At 39.2% G+C, this 23,413-nt stretch overlaps 1 protein-coding gene across 1 annotated transcript in view; it reads right to left on the bottom strand.

Annotated features, from left to right (window-relative positions):
* Nucleotides 1-22,321: 22,321 nt before the first annotated feature.
* Nucleotides 22,322-23,413, bottom strand: part of LOC125845743 (uncharacterized) — a 14,212-nt gene continuing 13,120 nt past the window's right edge. The window contains exon 2 of the mRNA XM_049525277.1: nucleotides 22,322-23,410. Coding sequence (XP_049381234.1) covers nucleotides 22,322-23,410 — 1,089 coding nt within the window. The remainder of the gene's footprint in view (nucleotides 23,411-23,413) is intronic.

Genomic DNA, 23,413 nt, shown 5'->3' with positions numbered 1-23,413 from the left:
AACTAATCTTCCTAACCTAGTACTAGGGTTCTAGTTCCTAAACGTCAAAGCACGACCAACCTAGGAGCCCCCTCCCCCCAAAGGGTTCATGAGGAAGACCCAAGGGAAGGTCCACAAAGTTGTCCAAAACAGCCTCATCTACGAAGGAGCAACCTACGAGGCGTAGGTTGACTCACTCCCCGTAGATGGGAGTGGTGAGTCCAGCCTTAGCCTCCAGTAAAACCCCCCCAAATTCCATGCTACTGCCTCAAACCACGAGCATGCAGTACGTTCCGTAGACCTACTCACACTCGGTGGAAGGGTCTCGTGAGTTGAGACTTACTCTCCTCACAAAGACCCTCACCCTCACCGTCTCAGTCCCAAACCACGAGTGGCCAGTACGACCCGTGGTTCAATCCATGCCTCGTGGACGGGTACTTGTGGATGAGGCCAGGGTGCACTGCCTTGGCTCGGTCAAGGTGGGGGTGGTTTGGTAAATTATTTATTAGTCTATTAAGGGTTAAAACGGTTATGTTTAGTTATTTTAAGTACATTAAACTATTTTTAAGTATTAAAACAAGTTTTATAACCCAAAACCCTCAAAGCTCAAATCAAACCCACTTCCCCATCTCGAAACATTCTCTCTCAAAACACCATTGAAGAACAAGGAAGAAGCTCAAGATTAGTGTTCAAGCTTCAAGCTTTTGACTTCAAATTCGTAAGAAAATATCAATTAAGGTATGGGGATCTTGATTCATGGAGTAGTTTTTTCATGAAGCCTTTCAAAACTCTTAAATTGAAATTGATATCTTGACTAAAAACTAGGGTTTCTATTCTAGCCATGGGTTCATCCTAAAAACATTTTCATTATGTTAATTGACTTATATTATGGATGAATTGGTGTTAATTGGTGATTACTAATGTAAAAATCCCCTTGAACCCATGTGCACCCCCTGACCCCAATTTCATGAATGTGGATGAATGTTTTGATGCAAAATGATTACTATGAATTGTATCTATGATTATCTAGTTATTGAATCTTGTTTGATCCATGCCTATTGTAGTATCTTTAGGTGTAATTGTGGTACTTGATTCATGACCTTGAAAGCGGTAAATTTCTTGGGTTATGTACACATTGAGGAATGTGGTTTATGAACTTGGGATTCCTTGGAAGGTAAAGGTTCTATGGCAATGGTGCAAAGTAAGGTATTGGTAAATGGTCTTTCTTCACTTATATCTTACATTGATGTTGTATGAATTGTCTAGAATGAAGGTAGTGTATTGTGTTGATTGATAGGATGATTCTCATGAAGACACTATGAATGATAATGTAAAAGTTCTACTCACATATTAGTATTGATTCTAGGTTGAAAGTGCCTTCTCACCCTAATGAATATATGAGCTACTTATTGAATTGTATTAAATGAAGGGTTGAATNCTTGGAAGGTAAAGGTTCTATGGCAATGGTGCAAAGTAAGGTATTGGTAAATGGTCTTTCTTCACTTATATCTTACATTGATGTTGTATGAATTGTCTAGAATGAAGGTAGTGTATTATGTTGATTGAAAGTATAATTCTCATGAAGACACTATGAATGATAATGCATGTGAAAGTTCTACTCACATATTAGTATTGATTCTAGGTTGAAAGTGCATTCTCACCTTAATGAATCTATGAGCTACTTATTGAATTGTATTGAATGAAGGGTTGAATATTCCTTCACACATATAGATACAATTGAAAGACTAATTATACTAATTTGGGAATAATACTAAGCACCGAGTGGATATGGATAATTAAGTAAAGACCCATCCATTAATGCAAGAGGTAGGGTCCTCTTAGTGAACTCATTAGATGGGAACTCCTCTGATAATGCAAGAGGTAGGGTTTCTAGAAGCAATCTCCCTATCGCTTAACTATGTGCCAACATAGGACTTAGCTAGTGGATCCACCTAGATAGTTATATATGTAGTTCTATCTTGGCAAGTAGAACACCTTCTTTTGGTGTGGGGTTATACGACACCGGATTCTATGTATCTCTCATGGTCTATGTCGATTATGATTGATTTTCCCTAGATAATGACATAATAAATGAATCATGAACTACTCTATAACTTCCTAGTAAGCTAGCTTGGTAGGAGTTGGGGTATGGGTCTTGACTTTGACATTGCAGTAGTAAACTTAGTAGGATGACATAGATGGTTCTTAGTATTATGTTGAGACATGAATGCATGCATGTATATTGAATGGATAGTTGCTATGATTGACTTGTCCTTGAGTTCAAATATTATACATGACTAATTCTCTAGTTTGATTATTGAATATGGTGAAGCCTAAGGGTAATATGTGTGGTTGAGGTAGTTCCTAAGGAATGCTTAGTAAGGTTGGTATTATGGGATGCGAACCATACATTGCACTAGTGGACCTTAGGGGTTGCTAAGGTCATACCTTTACTATTTTGAGAATATAATTGTGATGTTTGATTGTATCTTATGTTGATGATGCAAATTGGTTTCAAAACCTCATAAATGCATATCTTTCAATAAAATGTCCTCTTTGCATGTTTTAAGGTTTTTAATCATATTTCCATACTTAGTACACATTATGTGCTAACCCCTTTTTCCCTTTTACATCTTATGAGTGTAGGTTCCGACTAGGTGATCTCTACTCCCTACTTTGAAGAAGACCTGGACTCTAATTCTCCAAGACTTGTGGTAGGTCCTCAAGATTCTAGGACAAGCATTTGATGCCACTTTATGTTCTTTCTTATTGTAATAGACTTTTGTACTTCATTCTGTTTGACTATTATGCCTAAAGGGCTATGGACCCTATTTGACATTTTCTATTGTATTCCTATGTTTAGATGGTGTAGGTGAGACGAAGATTCTAGATTCCTACTATTTTCCTTTGGGATCCACTACGTTATGTTAACGTCTTGGGGTACCTCTAGGTGGTGACAATTGACATAAGATTTTTGCCGACTATGAGTCGTTTCCAACCTTTCCCTAATAAGCCAAACTTAAGCCACATCCTTTAGTTGGTAGGCGACTAGTTCCTCCTTCTCTCTTGGAGACACACCCATAGATTCAAGTACCTTAAACACATCCTCAATGAACCCTTGCGGGTCTTGATCAACTTTGGAACCATAGAATGTAGGGGGATTCATCCTTGTGAAATCCCTAATCCTTGAAGTTGTAGTACTTACATTGGGGTTCACTTGGACCCTACCATCTCTAGTGACTTGAGACGTTAGAGCATGAGTCAACGTTTGGAGTGTCGTCCTTATCTCCACATTAGTCATAGCCCCCCATCAATAGGAGTTTGAGGATCTTGAGGCCCTTTGGGATTTTGGGGAGGAACTCCCTCTTCCTTAGCAACCTCCTCTTCCTCTCTTCTTGTGGACGCTCTTCTTGTATTTATCCATATGCACAAGAAAAGGATTATGAAAAGGACCATATAGAGTAAAATCTCCATAGCACGACTAATGAGTGATCAAAGAAGTGAAAAGTTCCTAAGCATCTTATAGCCTCTCATTCGTAAGTGTGGTGTGCTTCACACCCATGAACAAGACTCTACTAGACATGGTTCATGAAACATCATCCTAAAATAATTCTATAACTTTATGCCCTGATACCGAGTTTGTCACGATCCGAGCTAACCCCTAGAAGTAACACAACGTAATCGACCCCGAAGGGGTCGCATACAAGCCCTTAGCATTCATCATCACATAAAGACACATAGAAAATACAAAAAAAATTAAAACTTTTACAATCGAAGTCAACTTCTTTATATAAGAAAAATAGCACCAGACTTGTCTCAATCGCCATCTAGACATATGAGATCAAACAGGGTCTGAGCCCTTACATCAATAAAGTCTCCAAAAATAGAAAATACAATATAGTTCCAAACATAAGAAATGAACTAGAAACTAGAATCAATAGAACCTTGTCCACAAATTTAAGGACTCACCAAGCCGGGGAAATAGTCAACCCAAGCTTCACCTTGAAGAAAGTAGTATCAACGGCCCGAACCTACACTCATAGTAAAAAAAAAGAGAAAATATTGGTTAGCACAATTAATTGTACTAAGTATGGATGTCATGCACAAAATCCTTAAAACATGCATAAAAGGGGACATTTAGTTGAAATCATGCCTTTATCAAGTTTTGAAACCAATATGCACATTTATGAAGAAACACATGCCAATCCAACATACAAGCAACCCAAAGTCACACTAGTGCAATGCAAAGGTAAGGTCCCATAACCCTACCAAATGCCAAGTATCACTTTTAAGCTACCAATAACATACATACTTCATCTTATCATATTTCATAACCAACATACATAAATTGTGAAGATATTCCTATTCATAACATTCATACATACCATTTCTTACATAATCCAAAAGTCAACATAATCATAAGAGAACCTTACTAAAACCCCTCTTCGAGTCTACTTGTGCAATGTACAAGTGAAGTCCCATACCCCCACTCACACTAAGTAATACCCCTTAAGATGTCCTAGTTAAAGTCCATGTCCTTACCATAGTTCATATTCATATATTTAGGGAAGACTTGCAATAACTGACATAGACCATATGAGCTACATGTAATCTGGTGTTCTACCCCCACACCGAAAAGAGATGTTCTACTTGCCTAAGGTAGAATGTACATTATAGTTATTTAGGTGGATCCACTAGCTAAGACCTATGTGGGAACATAGTAAATGAATAGGGATATTGGTTCTAGAAACCTTATACTACTAACGTGCAGGTTTCCATCTCATGAGACATCGTAATGTGAACCCCACTACTAGTGTGAAGGAACCCATCTCATACTCTTATCCGCTCGGTGCTATGCACAACTCCCTGTAAAAGTAATAATTAGCCTTTACTTAGGTTTATAACAACATTCATTAGGCACTCATGCCAACATATCATCTCAATAGCTCATAGGATCCCTAAGTGATAATGTTCCTTTCACTTTAGAAACACTAACATTTGAGTATACCTTTCACATTGAAGTCGTATTGTGATCATGAGAACATCCTTTCAATCAACACAATAACATACCATAACATACATACATACTTCATACATAACCAAGTGTATAGGGTATAGGGTAGAAGGGTCATAACATCAACACCACAATAACATAATAGATATTGAATCATCACTATATAAGTAATTGACATTCTCATACATAATACCCATAAAGAGACATGACATTCATACCTTTTCCCTTCAAGGGTCTTGGAATCACAATCAACCTAACTATATACAATTACTACATAATATAGGAGGAATTCATGATATAATAGCATAATCAATTGATATAGTCATAATCTCACCAAACCCATAACATCAATCCATGATTTACCAAATTGGGGAAGACACGTGTCCAAGGAGAATTTCGAGTGAACAACAACAAATTTCCATCATTCTACACACAATCCACCATAATCAACCATAAACAACCATAATAATTCAGTAAAATTCGTTTTGGAAGAAGACCCATGTTAAAGAGTAAAAACCCTAGAAATTGGGGGATTTGATTTCTTGAAAACATATTTGAAAGGGATCCTTGGGTGACAGCTACCAAGGATGAAGAGCAACCATACCTTAACTAAGAATCTCCAAGAAATTTGTGGAAGAACCTTGAAACGCTAGCTCCAATGTATTCTTCTTCTTCTTGAGTTTAGAGAGAGGTTTTTAGAGAAAAGTGAGAGGTTTTTTATTTCAATTGGCTGTTTGAGAATAATGACCAAAACTTGTGAATTTAGACTTAAAACATATATATATTTTACCCCTAAAATATCCAAAACACCCTCACTTAATTTGGAATAAAAAGGAAATGATCTCTTGGGGTCCCTCATTTTAATTACCACGTCCATCCCTCATGCCTCACTCCACAGACTGTGGTCCTATCCGTGGAGTTGAGGCAGTAGCCCCCAAAAATATGCCAACCACCCCACCAGGACAAGGCACTACCACGGGGCCTCCCACGATCCGTCGTGATGACAACGAGTCGTGGTCTTGAGGCCATGTCAAGGCTTCCCATGCATTGCCTCCACATGCCAAGGCATGTTCACGCCCCCTTCATGAACCCCCCCTCTCCCTGGTCAAGTGCACCACAGACCGTTGTGGTGGCCGTGGTGCCTTAGACAGTAGCTCCCCCAACTTGCCCCTAAACTTCACGAGACCAAGGGAGCATCACGCCCACCTTCACGAGCCGTGGAGTGGACCACAACTCGTGGTCTCTCTTATGGAGGTTGACGTATTGTCTAGGACACTTGGAGGCTTCCCTTCTTTGGCCAAGGCAACTCAACGAAGCTTCCCACTAGCCGTGGTCATGATCACGAGCCGTGGTGGTGTCCGTGGAGCCTGGGGCAGTGGCTCCAAGTTTGGGGCAGACTTGGACTTTGGCCTTGGCTTGCCCCTTTTGCTTGGCACTCCTCCCCTTGGCCTCGACTCCTACACCCCCATAACACACTTAGATGGTCTATTAAATTAGGGGAAATTCATTTTATATCATTTGACCTTACGTTTAGGCTATAGTTCAACCTACTAATTTTTCTGGCTTGTTACAGTTTATAGGATTGATGTCTCACAAGCTACGTCTAGTAGAGTCTTGTTCATCAGTGTGAGTCACGACACATCTATTAGTGAGATGCTATAGGACATTAGGAAGCTACACTTTCTTCATTACTCTTGAATTCTTTCCATAGAGTTTAGCTCTATAAGTGTCCATTTCCTAATCATTCTCTTATGTTTATAGGATATGATACAAGAAGGACACCCACAAGAAGAGGGGAACAAGACATTGTGAATGAGGCAGTTCCTCCCCAAGGTCCCCAAGGTCCTCAAGGTGGCCAAGTTCCTCAAGGCAATGAAGTTCTGGTTGAGGCCCCGGCTATGACCAATGAAGAAGTTAGGTCAGCTAATTTGATGATGACTCAAGCCATAACTACTTAAGCTCAAGCCATGACAGATCAAGATACCAGGGGTGTTAAGGCTCATATGAACCCCAATGTGTGTACTATGGGTTCTAGGTTGAGGGACTTTATGAAAATGAATCCTATAGTTTTTCTAGGTTCCAAGGTGGGAGAGGATTCCGAAGAGTTTTTTGGATGAGGTGTATAAGATAGTCAATGCTATGGGGGTGACTTCTATATAATAAATGGAACTAGCCTCTTACCAATTGAAGGATGTTGCCCAAATATGGTTTACTCAATGGAAGAGCAATAGGCTTATAGGAGCGGGTCTCATTGATTGAGAGGTATTCAAGGAAGCATTCCTTGGTAGGTACTTTCCCCGTGATAAGAAGGAAGTTAAGGTGGAGGAGTTTATCAATCTTAGGTAAGGTATTATGAATGTCCAGGAGTACTCCTTGAAATTTACCCAATGGTCTAAGTATGCCCCATCTTTGGTGTCTAACTCTAGGTATGAGATGAGTAGATTTGTTACGGGATTATCGGACATAGTTGAGGAAGAGTGTCCTACGCCAATGCTCCATAATGACATGAACATTTCTAGAGTTATGGTGTATGCTCAATGTATTGAGGAGTTCAAACTTAAGAGGAAGAATAGGGATTTGAAGAGGGCTATATCCAATGAGCAAGGTCAACCTAGGTTCAAGAAGAGAACTCAAAACCAAGATTCTTCAAGTGCTCCTAAGGTTAAGTAAGAGAAAGGTGGTGGACATCCCTTTACTAAACCTACTTGCACTACTTGTGGGAAGAGGTACTATGTGAAGTGTCTAGTTGATACTAATAGGTGCTATGGTTGTGGGAAGAATGATCACCAAGTGAGAGATTGACCTACTCTTGTGGGAAAAGGAAGAGAGGCCAAGAAAGCCTCTAATGATGGCCCGGATCCTAATGCTCCAAAGAAGAACCGTTTTTATGCACTTCAAGCCAAAAATGGCAAATGAGCTAATCCGGATAAAGACACCAGTAAGTTGATAGTTCCTTATCATTGTGAATGTCTTCTTGAGGTTCCTATGTTATTTTCATGTTAAGCCTTAGTAGGGTTTGTTCACAAGTGGGGGATAGTATGTTGAATAGTAAGGTTGTTGAGAATTCTGATATCCGTATCTTTTTCCTTCTATTCCTATTCAAGCTTGAGACCAAGAGTTCCTTGTAGCTTGTTTCATGTTTTGGAGTCATGTGTGATTATGAGTTTCTGTGGTCTCCTTATGTTATGCATGTTCTTGATGAATTTATGTTTTAATGAGATAATGAGTTTTCATGATTTATGTTCCTCATGTTGATTGCATTTAGTATGAGTTGTCTATATGCTTCATGAGGTGGAATGTTGAACATGCCTAAATGTGGTTTTGAGAGTAATTGCATAATGTGCTTAATGATGTTATAATGAGCATGATGTGAGTTGGAGAAGGAAAATTCCTACAACAAAATGAGAAATGTTGGAATTTTCATGCATAATGAGTTTGTAGATGTAGTTCTTACTTCTTGTGTTGCATTGAACTTATTGATGTGGAGTTGATGTTTCCTCATATGGTTTATGAATTATATTGATGTGTCATGATTGATGGGCTGCTAGTCTAGAGTCATTTTTCCCTAAAGTGCTTAAAGTGTCATTCGAGGACGGATGTTCCCAAGTGGGGGATAATGTAATGACTCACAAAATTATAGGTTGAACTAGATCCTCATCGTGTGGGCTCACTACAAAACTGGGCGAGAGCCAAGGGAGCACCTGGCAAGTCGCCTAGTACCCTTGGAGAGCCTAAGGGTCCAAAGGGAGAGCCAAGGGCACTAGCAACTATAAAACCCTTTTAGACTTGAATTGACATTATTTTATTCCTTTCCTAGCAACTATAAAACCTTTTTAGACTTGAATTCCATCAATTAAGTCACTCCAAATAGAATTAAAAGAAGACCCATCTCTTCTAAAATATTTCTCTCCCTAGAATTCCTCCATTGAAAAAGAAGAAGGAGGGGAAGCTAGGGCTTTAAGATTCAAGGTGTTTATTCCTCAAATTTCGTGGGGATTCAATAGAAAGGTATGTTTGTCTTCATCCTTGTTTAACTTTTCATTCAAGCAGCCGATTCAAAGGTGATTTCAAGTTTTCAAGTTTCTCAAAAACCTAGGGTTTTACTCAATCTCATGGGTTCCTTCATCAAACATTATCAAATAGTTATTAATGATACATTATGATTTTATTTGTGTTTAATTGATGAGTTATGATGAAAATACTCTATGAACCCATAAATTCCCTCAATTCCTTAATTGTGCCTTTATGAAATAGGTTTGTTAATTATGAAAGCATGTGAATGGAATTTTTCTAAATTGCTCTATATGTTGAATTGTATCATTATCCATGCCTTAATTATAGTAAATTGTTGGTGTGTTGGTGATTTGAGATTCATGGCCATGGAGGCATAGTATGGGAATTGAAGTATTATCATGAAATTGTATATATGAATGTGAATCCAATGAAGTTAATGTGATCATGTCTTGAAAGTAAATGTGTAATTATTGAAATGTTATTTCTCAATTTGACACTTATGAATGTTGATGAAGGAATGTGAAGGGGTCTTCAATGTACTGTATATCTTGAATTGGTGGGCTTATGCATCCTTTTCTTGTATAAATGAGATTATTGTTGATTGTTGATTCCTTGGATTGGTAGGCTAATGGAACCCTTCCATTAATGTTAATAATGAACCTTGGGATCAGTAGGCTTATGGCACCCTTCCATAAATGAAGTAATGTATCTTGGGATCTATAGGATTATGGAACCCTTAGCTTCCATATATGATGTAAACGAACTTTGGGATAGGTAGGTTTATGGCACCCTTCCATGAAGGTTAATGATGAAACTTGAATCGGTAGGCTTGTAGCACCCTTTCAAGAGGAGTTAATGAACTTTCCTAAAATGTACCTTGAATCGGTAGGCTCATCACGCCCATTCATGAGTAAATAAAATGTACCGTGAATCGGTAGGCTCATGGCGCGTTTTCATATGTTAATTAATGTACCTTGGGTCAATAGGCCAATGGCAACCTCTCATGTGCAATAATGTTAAAGTAATGAACTACTTTATGGGAATGTAGGCTAAGCACCGAGTGGATTTGGTTAGATGGAGACTCTCCCGATGTTTAGATAGGGTTTCAATGATCATTTACCTTATCCCATAAAATATGCGCCCGCGTAGGTCTAGGTAGTGGATGCACCTAAGCTATATGTCCCGGTCCTACCTTATGCAACTAAGACAACCTCTTAACGGTGTGGGGACTTATGACATCAAATTCCATGACAAGCTCTCATGGTTTATGTCGGTTAAACGCTTATTCCTATCATGTGAGATACATGCCTTAGTTACTTTAGAGGTTCTATAACGTGTGGCTAATAGTATGGGATGCTATCCATACATTGCTCGAGTAGTCTTTGAGAGGCTATGGTTTGATTCTGTAATCTCTAAATGCATAATGAATGTGCTCAAAAGAGAGTTAATGAAGAAGGTTAACTTAAACGCTTATATGTGATGATACATGCTATACTTGGATTGTATTATGAGTTACTTCCTTGTCATGACTTATTGTATATGAAGGTCCTTGTTTATGATGGCTTCAAAGAAGTACTTAGTGTGAGTAGTAGTATGGGATGCTACTCATACATTGCACAAATATGACATAGAGTTGTCTTAGATGTTGGTCCGAATGTGTTGTTTTGATTTATGAAAGTTATATGTTAATTATGCATGAGTATGGTCTAAAGGCAAAAAGGAAGAATGGTAAGTTCACTTTTGGTGACCTTAAGGTAGTATTTTAGTGTGGATGGTGGTATGCGACGCTATCCATACATTCTTGAGGTGAAGGCTTTAATGTGAAGGTAATGGCTTAGATGTTTATTGTGTTCAAATATGAAAAAGTGACTTGTATGTTGGTTGTGTTTTATATTATGCCTCTTTTACTTATGTTAATGAAGTTTTATCAAAATGGGATAAAAACATGACTTTCCAATAAAATGTCCTATTTTAAGCATGTTTTTGCGTGGCTATCATACTTAGTACTTAATTGTGTTAACCCATATTTATTTCATGTTTACTACAAGTGTAGGTTCCTGTATTTGACTTGTTTTTCTCTAGTTCAAGGCTTGGACTAAGTTTCTCCATTATCAAGTGGTATGTCATGATGAATTCAACTACAAGAACTCTTACGTTTCGTTTCTTTCATGTAATAGACATTAGTAGTCTTTTCGATTGTAAAGGGTCGGGTCCCTACTTTGTTTCAAGATATTTTTTAGATGGCCATGCAAGACGATAGACTTCCATTGTTTCAAGTGTTTTGATGAATGTTTTCTATTGTGGATTTAAGGAAAAGTTTTTCTTCCGTACTATTTCTACGTATCTTATGTTATGAATGCTATGAGACTTGTATAAGACCCCTTTGGGGCCCAGTACGCAGTGTCGCATCTAGGTGGTACCCCCGGGTCATGACAATCGGGGAATGCCTTGATATCAGCTACCACCACCCTAGTCTCAAGCATGATTGCACACTTCTTGAAAATGTCATTCTTGGTCACAATACCCTTGTTGAACAATTCTTCGGACCGGTTAACAATCCATATGGAGCGATAACAGGCAATCAGTTGTGGTCTCCTTGCAGGATCAGGTTCATGGATGTTCACATACATCACCATGGTATCATTATCTGTGATCTCTACATCCTCATCTATAGTAGTTGCCTTCTCTCGTACTCCAGTTTCAGCTTGTGTATTTACCGCAGGTGGAGAGTTGTTTGCATCTTCCTGAGAGCCGCTTTCAGACTCTACATTAGCCCTCAAATTATCGGACTGGCTACCTAAACCAGCATCAAATGCACTACCCGATTCTTCACTGCTACCAGAATGACTACCACCCTCTTCAGACTGGGGAAGAGTGTCCTAGAGAATTTCTCTCTTTGTTTATGCTCTAGTAGCCCGAGGTGATTGATCTTCATGTGTAACATTTATTTGCACCTTAGAACTACTAGACTCGGAGTCATTGTGACCTTCTGATTGAGAAGCAGTGAGGGGGGGAAAATTGGTTGCATTCTTTCTTCCAGGCGCTATAGTACCTGAGAATCACAACACTCATTACTACATAATTCAGTAAAATGACACACTATCGGGTACTCAGACTTCCCCAGTGTAATTTCATCATGACACCTTGCATTAAGGATGGTGTCACCCAATCTATAATTGGGAAGAGCCACATAATCAAAACACGAACATAAATACAATTAAAGAAAAAATAAAAAATTTACAAGCCAAGTAAACTGTACAAGAGCTCACACGGGCTGTGGTAGGTACCACGGTCCGTTTAACCTCTCGTGGAGTTCTTACAGAATCAGTGTGCAACATTGGATTGACCATGTATGGTTCACAAACGGTTTCACAGCCTGTGGAGTGAACCACGGTCCGTTATGACACTCGTGAACCTATCTACTGTGTGAAATTAATTGAAGTGTGGTCCACGAGTGGTTTCACGGGTTGTGGAGGCTTCCAGGATCCGTGAATCCTCTCGTGATCTTACACTTGAACCATTAATAATGGCAAGTGATGAAATAACTTATTTGGAGTTTATAAACAAATTTCACGCAGAATGATGAATCAATGAGTGCGACTTAAGGTTCTTGACAACTTAGGATTAGGGCTTGGAATCTTTGACAAATTTAGGATTTATGGATGATGAGAATCGTTTTAAAATTTTAAGAACTATTATGGAAGAGATGATGAGGAAAAACCCCGACCTTTGGTGCTTTAGGAATTATATAAACAATTCTTTTAATTTTAGTGCCATCGTGGGCCGGGTCGGGTATTGGTAAGACTGGGTTGTGGACGATGGACCATGAAAGTGCTTGTGAAGGTCACCACTGCCTGTATAGTGTTCTGTGAAACTGACTTGCAAGCAAAATACTTACATGTGGTTCATGAGAGGCTAGATGGTCCGTACAAATCATGACGGACCCTGAACCCTTCCGTGAACCTTTTTCTTGCAAATTCCAATTGATCCTTTAGGTTGGTGCTAAGATTGACAGACCGTGAAGTTGCCCGTGAAGGCCACCACGGTCCATGAAGCTGCCTGTGAAAAGAAGATTGCACCCAGGTCCTACAATTTTTAACTCATTTTCTCATGCACACATCATCACACAATGACTCTATAAAAATAAAGAAAAATAAGGAAAAAAGAAAATGCCTACTACAATTACATCTTGGGTTGCCTCCCAAGCAACACACAATTTAACTTCGCGGCCCGACGCAGGTTATTTGATTACTCAGACTTCATCAAGGTTACATTCCTCCACAATCTTCATATCCTCTGGAACACCCAAGTATGCCTTGATTTGCTGGCCATTGGCTTTGAACCTCTCGCCATTATCATTTTCAAACTCAATCGCACCTGACTGGAACACCTAGGTGATCTTAAAAGGTCTAGACCATTTGGATCTCAATTTTCTCGGAAACAGACGAAGTATTGAGTTGAAAAGTAGCACAGTCACCAGGAGTGAAGCTTCTTTTCTCAATATGCTTTTCATGATACATCTTCGTCCTCTCTTTGTACAATGCAGACATCTCATAAGCTCTCAAATAGAACTCATCCATCTCATTAATCTGAGCCAGTCTTAGGTTTGTTGTTTCGCTCCAACTGAGATTCAGCTTCTTTAGAGCCCAGAGTGCTTTATGATCAAGCTCAACCGACAAATGACATGTCTTTCCAAACACCAATTGATATGGACACATACCAATAGGCATCTTGAAATCTGTTTGATATTCCCATAGAGCATCATCTAACTTCTGTGCCTAATCTGTCCTGTTGCCATTCACCGTTTTAGCTAGAATTTCTTTAATTTCCCTGTTGGAGACCTCCACTTGGCCACTGATATGTGGGTGATAAGGTCTTGCTAGCTTGTGCTTTTTGACTCCATATTTAGCCAGAAAAGAAATGAATACCTTACTGTAGAACTGGGAACCACAATGGCTGAAGATAGCTCTGGGTGTGCCGAACCTTGAGAAGATATTCTTCTTCAGGAAACCAACAACAGTTTTACCATCATTCTCAGGCAAAACAACGGCCTCAAACCATTTGGACACATAGTCCACTGCAACCAAAATGTACTTCTACACATAGGAGCTCACAACTGGACTCATGAAGTCAATTCCCGACACATCAAACAACTCCGCCTCTAGAATAGATGTCATGGGTAACTCATGTCACTGAGAGAGGGCTCCTTGTCGCTGGCACACATCACAACTCCTCACTACATTCATCGCATCCTAATGAATTGTGGGCCAGTAGTACCCACACTAAATTATCTTATGAGCTGTCCGAGCACCTCCATGATGACCACCTAAAAGAGAGGAGTGATAGGCTTCCAGAATATACAACATCTCAGCTTCAGGAACACATCGCCTGATGATGCTGTCAGCACACACCCTATACAAATAAGGTTCATCCCAAAAATACTTACCCACATCATGCAGGAACCTCTTCCTTTGTTGATATGTCAGCCCATCAGGCATTAAATTGCTAACGAGATAGTTAGCAAAATCAGTAAACCAAGAAATAAGATCAAGGGTAGTGGCTAACACCTGCTCATCTAGGAACAAATCATTTATGTCGAGCTCGAGTTCCTCTTTCTTTGCAGCCTCCAACCTCGACAAGTGATCAACCACTTAGTTCTCACAACCTTTCCTATCTTTCACCATAAAATCAAACTCCTAAAGAATTAATACCCATCTGCTCAATCTTGGTTTGGCATCTTTCTTTGCCATGAGGTATCTCAGAGTTGTATGGTCTGTATGGACTATCACTCTAGTGCCCAGCAAATAAGCTCTGAACTTCTCAAACGCATACACCACAGCCAGCAGCTCCTGTTCAGTAACTGTGTTGTTTCGCTGTGCTCTATTCAGTGACTTACTAGCATAGTAAATCGGATGAAACATATTGTTGCAGTTCTGGCCCAACACTATTCCTAGAACAGTAACGCTTGCATCACATATCACCTCAAATGGCTCTGCCCAATTTGGGCCAATGATCACGGGGGCAAAAATTAACTTCTCCTTCAGGCATTCAAAAGCCCTATGACATGCCTCATCAAAAATGAATTTCACCTCCTTCTCCAAAAGCTTGCTTGGGGACTTGGCCTGTTTTTTAGATCCCTGACCAACTTCTTTGGAGCAAAAGAGTGTGCTCCTATACCCTGCAATGCATTTTCTATCTCTACATAATCAAACCTGAAGTCAGCTTCAAAATTTATCAACACTGCAGCTAGAGTCTCAATAGCCAGCCTCTCTTTAATAGTTGCTCCCATTTCTTCTTCTTCAAAGACCTCTATTACAGACACAATATTCATGTCATGTGGTTGCTTCATGGACCTGCAAATATTAAACTTTATCTCCTCATTGTTGAATCTGATTTTTAGTTCTCCTCGCTCAACATCTATCAATGCTCGTCATGTGCCCAGAAATGGTCTTACCAAAATAAGGGGAACCTCAAAATCCACTTCGCAATCCAAGATCACGAAGTCTGCCGGAAAGATGAACGTATGCACCTTCACTAGCACATCACATAGTATGCTAACTTGTCACTTCACTGACCTATCTGCCATCATCAACTTCATGGCTATGTGTTTTGGAACTCCTAAAGCCAGTTACTTGTAGATGGCCAGTGGCATCAAGTTTATGTTGGCCCCTAGATCACAGAAGGCCTTTTCAAAATTGATCAAACTGATAGTTCATGGTATGGTGAAAGCAGCTGGATATTTCTTCTTCTGCAAGAAAGACCTTGTAACAATAGTACTGCAATTATGAATATGGTTAGTCAAATCAATACTCTCTGCTCATTTCTTAGTAACTAAGTCCTTCATGAAATTGGCATATCATGCCATCCGCTCAAGAGCTTCCACCAATGGGATGTTGACTGACAGTTGTCGCAACATGGTGATGAATTTTGTAAATTTTCCATCTCCAACTTTCTTTTTAAGCCTTTGAGTGAAAGAAGGAGGAGGTCTTGGGGTTTTTTTGTAATGGGAAGGTTTCGTCACTGTCACGACCAAAGCCTAGGGCCTAGACGTGACATGGCGAATGAGGAACCCGAAGGAACCCCAAACAAGCCTCTCAAACTTGTCATCACACTTCATCGGTCGCGGAAGTACAATCAACATTAATTAACGGGAAATAGGGACTAAGGGCAAACCATTTCAAAATGACATCATAGAACAAGAGTCAAGCTCATTTACAAAATACTTGTCCAACGCACACCTCTACATACATAGATAGGACGGGGGCCATGACATACTACCGGCTCCCCTCATAGTCAAAATACAATTGCAAGCTAAAGTCTCAAAACATAGGAGTAGGAAACATAACATAGCCCTCGAATCATTGAGGACTCACCAACAAACTCGGATAAGCACCGTACTAGCCACGTGAATGGAGAGAAGGATCAAGAGTAGCTCCGGTCCCTACATGGTGACATCATGTAGGCAAAATATGCGTTAGTACTTGGAATGTACTAAGTATGCGGGGTGCAACACAACAATAGACAAGGACACAATCGAAATACAAGAAATAGTTTCATAGGCATTATGAATAACAATATGAGGATGCATGATCAAAGTGAAGTCAAAACATGTTTAAGTAAATCTATACTAATAGTAGATATCATATGTGTATGCATGATCCAACCAATCTATAACCCCAACTTAGGATGGGGGATGCCGTTCACACCCGGACACCCTGGTGGCAAGGTATAAACCCCTCACATGGTTGATGTTGGTCACACCCCAAGCATCCTAGGTGGTGAGATATAAACCTCTCACATGGTTGATGTTGGTCACACCCCAAGCATCCTAGGTGGTGAGATATAAACCTCTCACATGGTTGTCCGGTTCTTTTCCCCCGGACCGGGCATGGTCATGCAACACTTTATATAGGAAATTCCCATTAGGCTCTAATGCAATCTCACGTATGGAATGAACATATACACAAGCTTAGTTTGTCATCAACACATCTCTGGATTGCCATACATCTCATAACTCAAGCTTTAAAGCATCGATTCATCAATTCTCCATAGTTGGACATTTTGTCAAACACCTTGAAGGCATGTAATGGAATCAAAGAGCATGGAAAATAGGGTAGTAATTATGCAGCCAAACCAGTGAACAACCTACAACAACACCTTTTAACACCCACAATACCACATGAAAATCTCCACATCCATTCCAAATTTAGATTCAAGTTCTAGAGTCACAACATGCTCAAAACAATCACTTTTCATGTTTAAAATTCAATGTGCAGGAAATTATTACAAAGAACAAGACTAATTTATGAATCTTAACTTAAACCATGAATTAGTGAGTAGAATAGAGTCTAGGCACTATGGGTGGAAGGACCCATGAGTTCAACACCACATACCTTGAGTTCTTATGAAGGTCTTGAGAGTGTCTTCAATGGAAGCTTGGAACTTGGAGCAAGAGTCTCTTCAATCTTGAGGAAGGTTTTGGATTAGGGTTCTTGAGAGAACTTGAGAGAAAATGTGTCTAAGTATGGGAGAGGTGTTTTGGGAAATGTTTTAGAGATGGGAATTGAACTAATGGTATATAGGAAATAACATATGCCCTTTGGAAAAATGGTCCAACACTTAGAAAAAAAAATGAGGCGGGTGAACAGTAAAAACGCTCACTGGAAATTGCATTTCCTGCCGGACAGATTTTACGAAAATGGGCATAACTTCTTCGTCCGAACTCCGAATGAGGTGAAACGAAGTGCGTTAGGTAGCTAACTCAAAGGGCTTTCCATGGATATGTTATGGGCCACCCAATTATTTGTGTGCTAGGAGATATGACCCTCCAAAGTAGACCCTCGAAAAAGGCTTCACTTGGAAATTTCGGATTTTGATACGGTTGCTCTAAAATTTGGGTTAGACCCATTTCCCACTCAATTTGACCCCCTAAACAAGAATATGAAGTCGGATTTTCGAAAAACGAAACGGATTTTTTTTGATATAGCTAAACAAGTTTCCGGTAACTTCCGAAGCACATTTTTAAGAACCTTTTGGGTCATTTCAATATCTCCCCCTTGGGAACATTCGTCCCCGAATGTGGAAGAGACGTACAAGGCAAGACTTAGTAAGAACATATCAGCCCCAACATGAATGCAAAAATTTTATTTAAACATCACTTCAAGATTTCAAAACTTAGTGTAAAGCATCCATAACTCATCAATTTAAACATATATGCACATTAATGATTCAGGGGCTGAAATGTAAGACTCAATGGAGTACAAAGGACTTGATTTAATACCTTAGGCTTGAGTGGAGTTGAATAGATAAGGATAACGTCTTTGCATGTCCGCTTCGGCCTCCCAAGTAGCACTCTCCACTTGTTGATTTCTCCAAAGCACCTTAACGGACGCCACTTCTTTGTTCCTCAACCTTTTAACTTGTCTATCTAAGATCTGAACCGGGACTTCTTCATACGTCAAATTATCTTCTACAACACCCACAACCTCAAGAGGTACAATAGCGTTAGGATCACCAACACATTTCCTCAACATCGATACATGGAATACCGGATGAACTAATTCCATCTCCTTGGGCAACCCCAACTCATAGGCTACTTTACCAACCCTTCTTATTATCTCATAAGGACCGACATACCTAGGACTTAATTTCCCCTTCTTACCAAAACGAACCACACCTTTCATTGGAGAAACTTTCAAATAAACCCAATCACCCACTTTGAATTCAAGATCCCGTCTCCTCACATCGGCATAAGACTTTTGACGACTTTGGGCTGTTTTCAACCTCTCCCTAATCATCCTTACCTTCTCAAGAGCATCCATGACCAGATCCGGACCCAACAAGGCCACCTCTCCAACTTCAAACCACCCAACCGGTGACCTACACCGTCTACCATAAAGTGCCTCAAAAGGAGCCATACCGATACTAGAATGATAACTATTGTTGTATGCAAATTCAATCAAAGGAAGATGATCATCCCAACTACCTTTCAACTCCAATACACAAGCTCTAAGCATATCCTCCAAGGTTTGAATTGTTCTTTCGGCTTGGCCATCCGTTTGAGGGTGGAAGGCCGTGCTAAGCTTTACCTTTGTACCAAGACCCCTTTGGAATGACTTCCAAAAGTGAGAAGTGAATTGGGCACCACGATCCGAGATGATAGACAAAGGAATCCCATGCAACCTTACCAATTCATGAATGTACAACTTGGCATACTCTTCAGCCCCGTAAGTAGTTTTAACCGGTAGGAAATGAGCCGACTTTGTCATCCGATCAACCACCACCCAAACCGAATCAAAGCCTCTTCTAGCCTTGGGTAAGCCCACTACAAAATCCATGTTGATTTCTTCCCACTTCCAAGTAGGTATCTCAATGTCTTGAGTTAGGCCACCCGGCCTTTGATGTTCGGCCTTGACTTGTTGACAACTATGGCAACCCGAAACAAATTTTGCAATGTCCTTCTTCATACCGCCCCACCAATACACATCCCTCAAGTCTCTATACATCTTTGTTGACCCCGGATGAATAGAATAAAAAGAATTATGAGCCTCATCAAGGATTCTTTCCCTCACACCATCCACACAAGGAACACATAATCTACCTTGGTACCTAAGGGCACCATCTCCCCCTTGGGAGAAAACCTCCACCTTACCACTACTCACCGAAGCCTTTAATTCTACCAAAGAAGGATCAAGATCTTGCTTGACTATCACCTCATCAACCAAGGAAGACCTTGAACCATCAACAACAACTACTCCTCCACTATCCACCCCTTCTAACCTAACTCCCAATTTGGCCAACCGATGGACCTCCTTAGCCAACTCTTTACTACCTTCCTCCACATGAGCCAAGCTACCCATGGACACTCTACTCAATGCATCCGCCACCACATTAGCTTTCCCCGGATGATAGTGAACACTCATATCATAATCCTTAAGGAATTCTAACCACCTCCTTTGTCTCAAGTTAAGATCTTTTTGCGTGAACACATATTGGAGATTCTTATGGTCGGTGAAGATATCAACATGCACCCCATACAAATAATGACGCCAAATCTTTAAAGCAAAAACCACGGCGGCCAATTCAAGATCATGGGTTGGGTAATTTTTTTCATGAACCTTAAGTTGCCTAGAAGCATAGGCTATAACCTTACCACTTTGCATCAACACACAACCCAAACCAATACGGGAAGCATCACAATAAACAACAAAACCTTCTAACCCATCCGGAAGTGACAAAATAGGAGCGGACACAAGCCTTTCTTTCAAAGTTTGGAAGCTTTCCTCACACTCATCCGACCACACAAATTTAGCCTTCTTTTGAGTCAACTTAGTCATAGGAGAAGCAAGAGAAGAAAACCCTTCCACAAATCTCCTATAATAACCCGCTAAACCCAAGAAACTCCTTATATCCGACGGGGTCAAAGGTCTAGGCCAATTCCTAATAACATCGGTCTTCTTAGGATCCACCTTAATACCATCCCCCGACACCACATGGCCTAGGAAAGCAACTTCCTTCAACCAAAACTCACACTTTTCATATTTAGCGTACAACTTCTCTTCCCTCAATCTTTGGAGTACAACCCTCAAGTGACCCTTGTGCTCTTCCTCACCCCGAGAATAGATCAAGATGTCATCTATAAACACCACCACAAAAGAATCAAGGTAGGGTTTGAAAACCCTATTCATCAAATCCATAAAGAGAGCCGGAGCATTAGTCAACCCGAAAGACATCACCACAAACTCATAGTGCCCATACCTAGTACGAAAGGCCGTCTTGAGAATATCACACTCCCTCACCTTCACTTGATGATACCCTGACCGAAGATCGATCTTAGAGAAGTGACTAGCCCCATGCAATTGGTCAAATAAATCGTCAATCCTTGGAAGAGGATACCTATTCTTGACGGTGACCCTATTAAGTTGTCGATAATCAATACACATTCTAAGAGACCCATCTTTCTTCTTCACAAACAAAATCGGAGCACCCCAGGGAGAATGACTAGGTCTAATAAACCCCTTCTCTAACAAATCTTTTAATTGCTCTTTCAACTCTTTCAACTCCGCCGGGGCCATACGGTAAGGGGGGATAGAAATAGGTTGAGTATCGGGAAGGAGGTCTATACTAAGATCTATCTCCCTTTCGGGAGGGACACATAAATATATTATGAATTAATTTTTTCATAATACATCTTTTCTAGGGGTATTAATCTTATAATTTCTTTTATGTTTTCTAATATATACTATATGTATTGTATGTCGTGAGTTTGTTGAAATGCTTCTATGTTTTCTTTTATTAAATTACTTAATAAAGTAATATCTATTATAGTTTGTTGCCAATATTCTAAGTATTCTTGATTTATCATTAATCTGAATATTGAATTTCTAAATCACTTAACTTAAATTCTGGAATTTCATCTTCATACCATAGTTGATTCATTAATTCTTCTTCTTCTTCTTCGAATATTTGCTGCCATATTATTTGTTTTAATTCTATAATTTCTATGTTTCTTAATACATACAAGATTAGTATTTTATAATTTAATATCATTTCATCATGTAAAATGATATTCATGATTGTTTAACTATAATTCCCTCATACCATATGCATAACAAATGATCTATATTAGATTACTATAAACTAGATTATTTTAACATGTTTTCCTGTCACTGTTAACATCGTACTTTCAAAGGTAATTACTTCCTAACAGCGCCTTCAACTTTGTTTACTCCCCTCATGGCTTCCTCGCCTATGGTTTCAACCTTAGGACGGCATAGTCTAGAAGTTTTTCCTTTTTTCCCTATGTTAACAAACTAAAAAACATGCTCAAATAATTCTAGTATACAATAACTAATATAAACTTATTTAATTATGCTATGATATTCAGGAATTAATAGATCTTAGCTATGCATAATCATAAATATATGTACCTGTGTGATATCTGGATTATTTTGATCCATAGCTTAGCTTTGAAACTGATATATTTTTATTGAGAATATTTTTGTAGTACAAAGAGGCTTGTTTTCCGTGTAGAAACTCTTGCCTATTTATGCCATAATGGCTATCTATTTATACAAAAATAAGTAACTTTACTATAGTTACTTTTCTATACTATGATTACTTTACATCTAACTATAGCTACTACTACTTTACATAAAGTTCCACTAACTTCTAGTAATGTACACACGTTACATATGTATTCCCACTAACTTTTCTTTCCACTAGCTTTTCCTATTAGGACAAACAACTTTTCCTCCTTTGCTGATTTCTATCCTTTCTTTAGCTTTTTCTTTATCTTGTCAGCTTTTGTTGTTCCTACTCCAGCTGTACGTCTGGGATTACATTATCTTTTCCTTGGCATTTAGAACATTGATGATCCGGATATTTGTGTCCGATAGTTTTACAATATCTTGTCATTATTTCCGATGAGATAAAGTTCTTTCTTATAGCTCTTGTAGTTGGTTGTTGCTCAGGTTTTAGTAGACTTAGTGCCCATTGCCTGAGTTCTTCCATATCTGCTGCTCTAATTTCTCGACAATTTGAATATATCATTGTTTTCTCTCTTGAATAATAACTCCATATTGAATTTTCGTTTAAACAATTAGATGTTAACTCATTTAAGATAGTAGCTATTCCAATAATTCGTTTTCCTGCATAGAATGCTGGTATCTCCACTTTTTGTATTTCGTCCTGTTCTTCTATCTTTTTTGGTATGATCATTTCTCTAGTTAATCCAATTTTTATAACTTGTATAATTGGCTTAATTTCATCATAAATTATCTCAGCTGGTGCTGAATAGAATCTTATATAGAAAAGGGTTCCCTTAGTTATTCCTTTGTAGTGCATGAATGCTTTGTGTAGCTCCGGCATCGTAGCTATTTCATCTCCTGTCTGGGTATATACTGTGTTCAATAATCGATAGTTATAGCAAGTTGCCACTAGATTTGCATTTGTCTTAGGTAAAGCAATTAGTTTATTGTATCCTTGTAGAGTTTGGGTAATATAATCTTCGTGTGGATTTTGGGTAGTTTTAGATATGGGGTTTTTGTTTAAAAAGGTTTGTATTTTGTGGATGTTTTCTATATAGGCTCTGGTTATATGATTATAGATTTTCTTGTCCTGTCCTAAGCTATCTTTGTAGGTATTTACTTGTGGTGGTACAAATAAGGGGTTTTGATTTCTTGATACAAATGGTTTCTCAAATATCTTGTTCATATTTGTATTAACATATCTTTTTTCTTCTTTTGTAGATGATGTGCTACCTGTAGCTGCATGTAACAAATTGTTAGTTTGGGTTTTTCGGTGTTTCCCATCGTCACCTTCTAGCTCTGGAGTTTTTAAGTCTTCCGATAGACTTAGCTCCGCATGTTTACCGTCATGCTGCTGACTTTTCATTTTTTGTATCTC

The sequence above is a fragment of the Solanum stenotomum genome, chromosome 11 (assembly GCF_019186545.1).
Source record: "Solanum stenotomum isolate F172 chromosome 11, ASM1918654v1, whole genome shotgun sequence".
NCBI lineage: Eukaryota > Viridiplantae > Streptophyta > Magnoliopsida > Solanales > Solanaceae > Solanum > Solanum stenotomum.
Note: the sequence above shows the minus strand (reverse complement) of the source record. Positions and strands in the feature narration are given on the sequence as shown.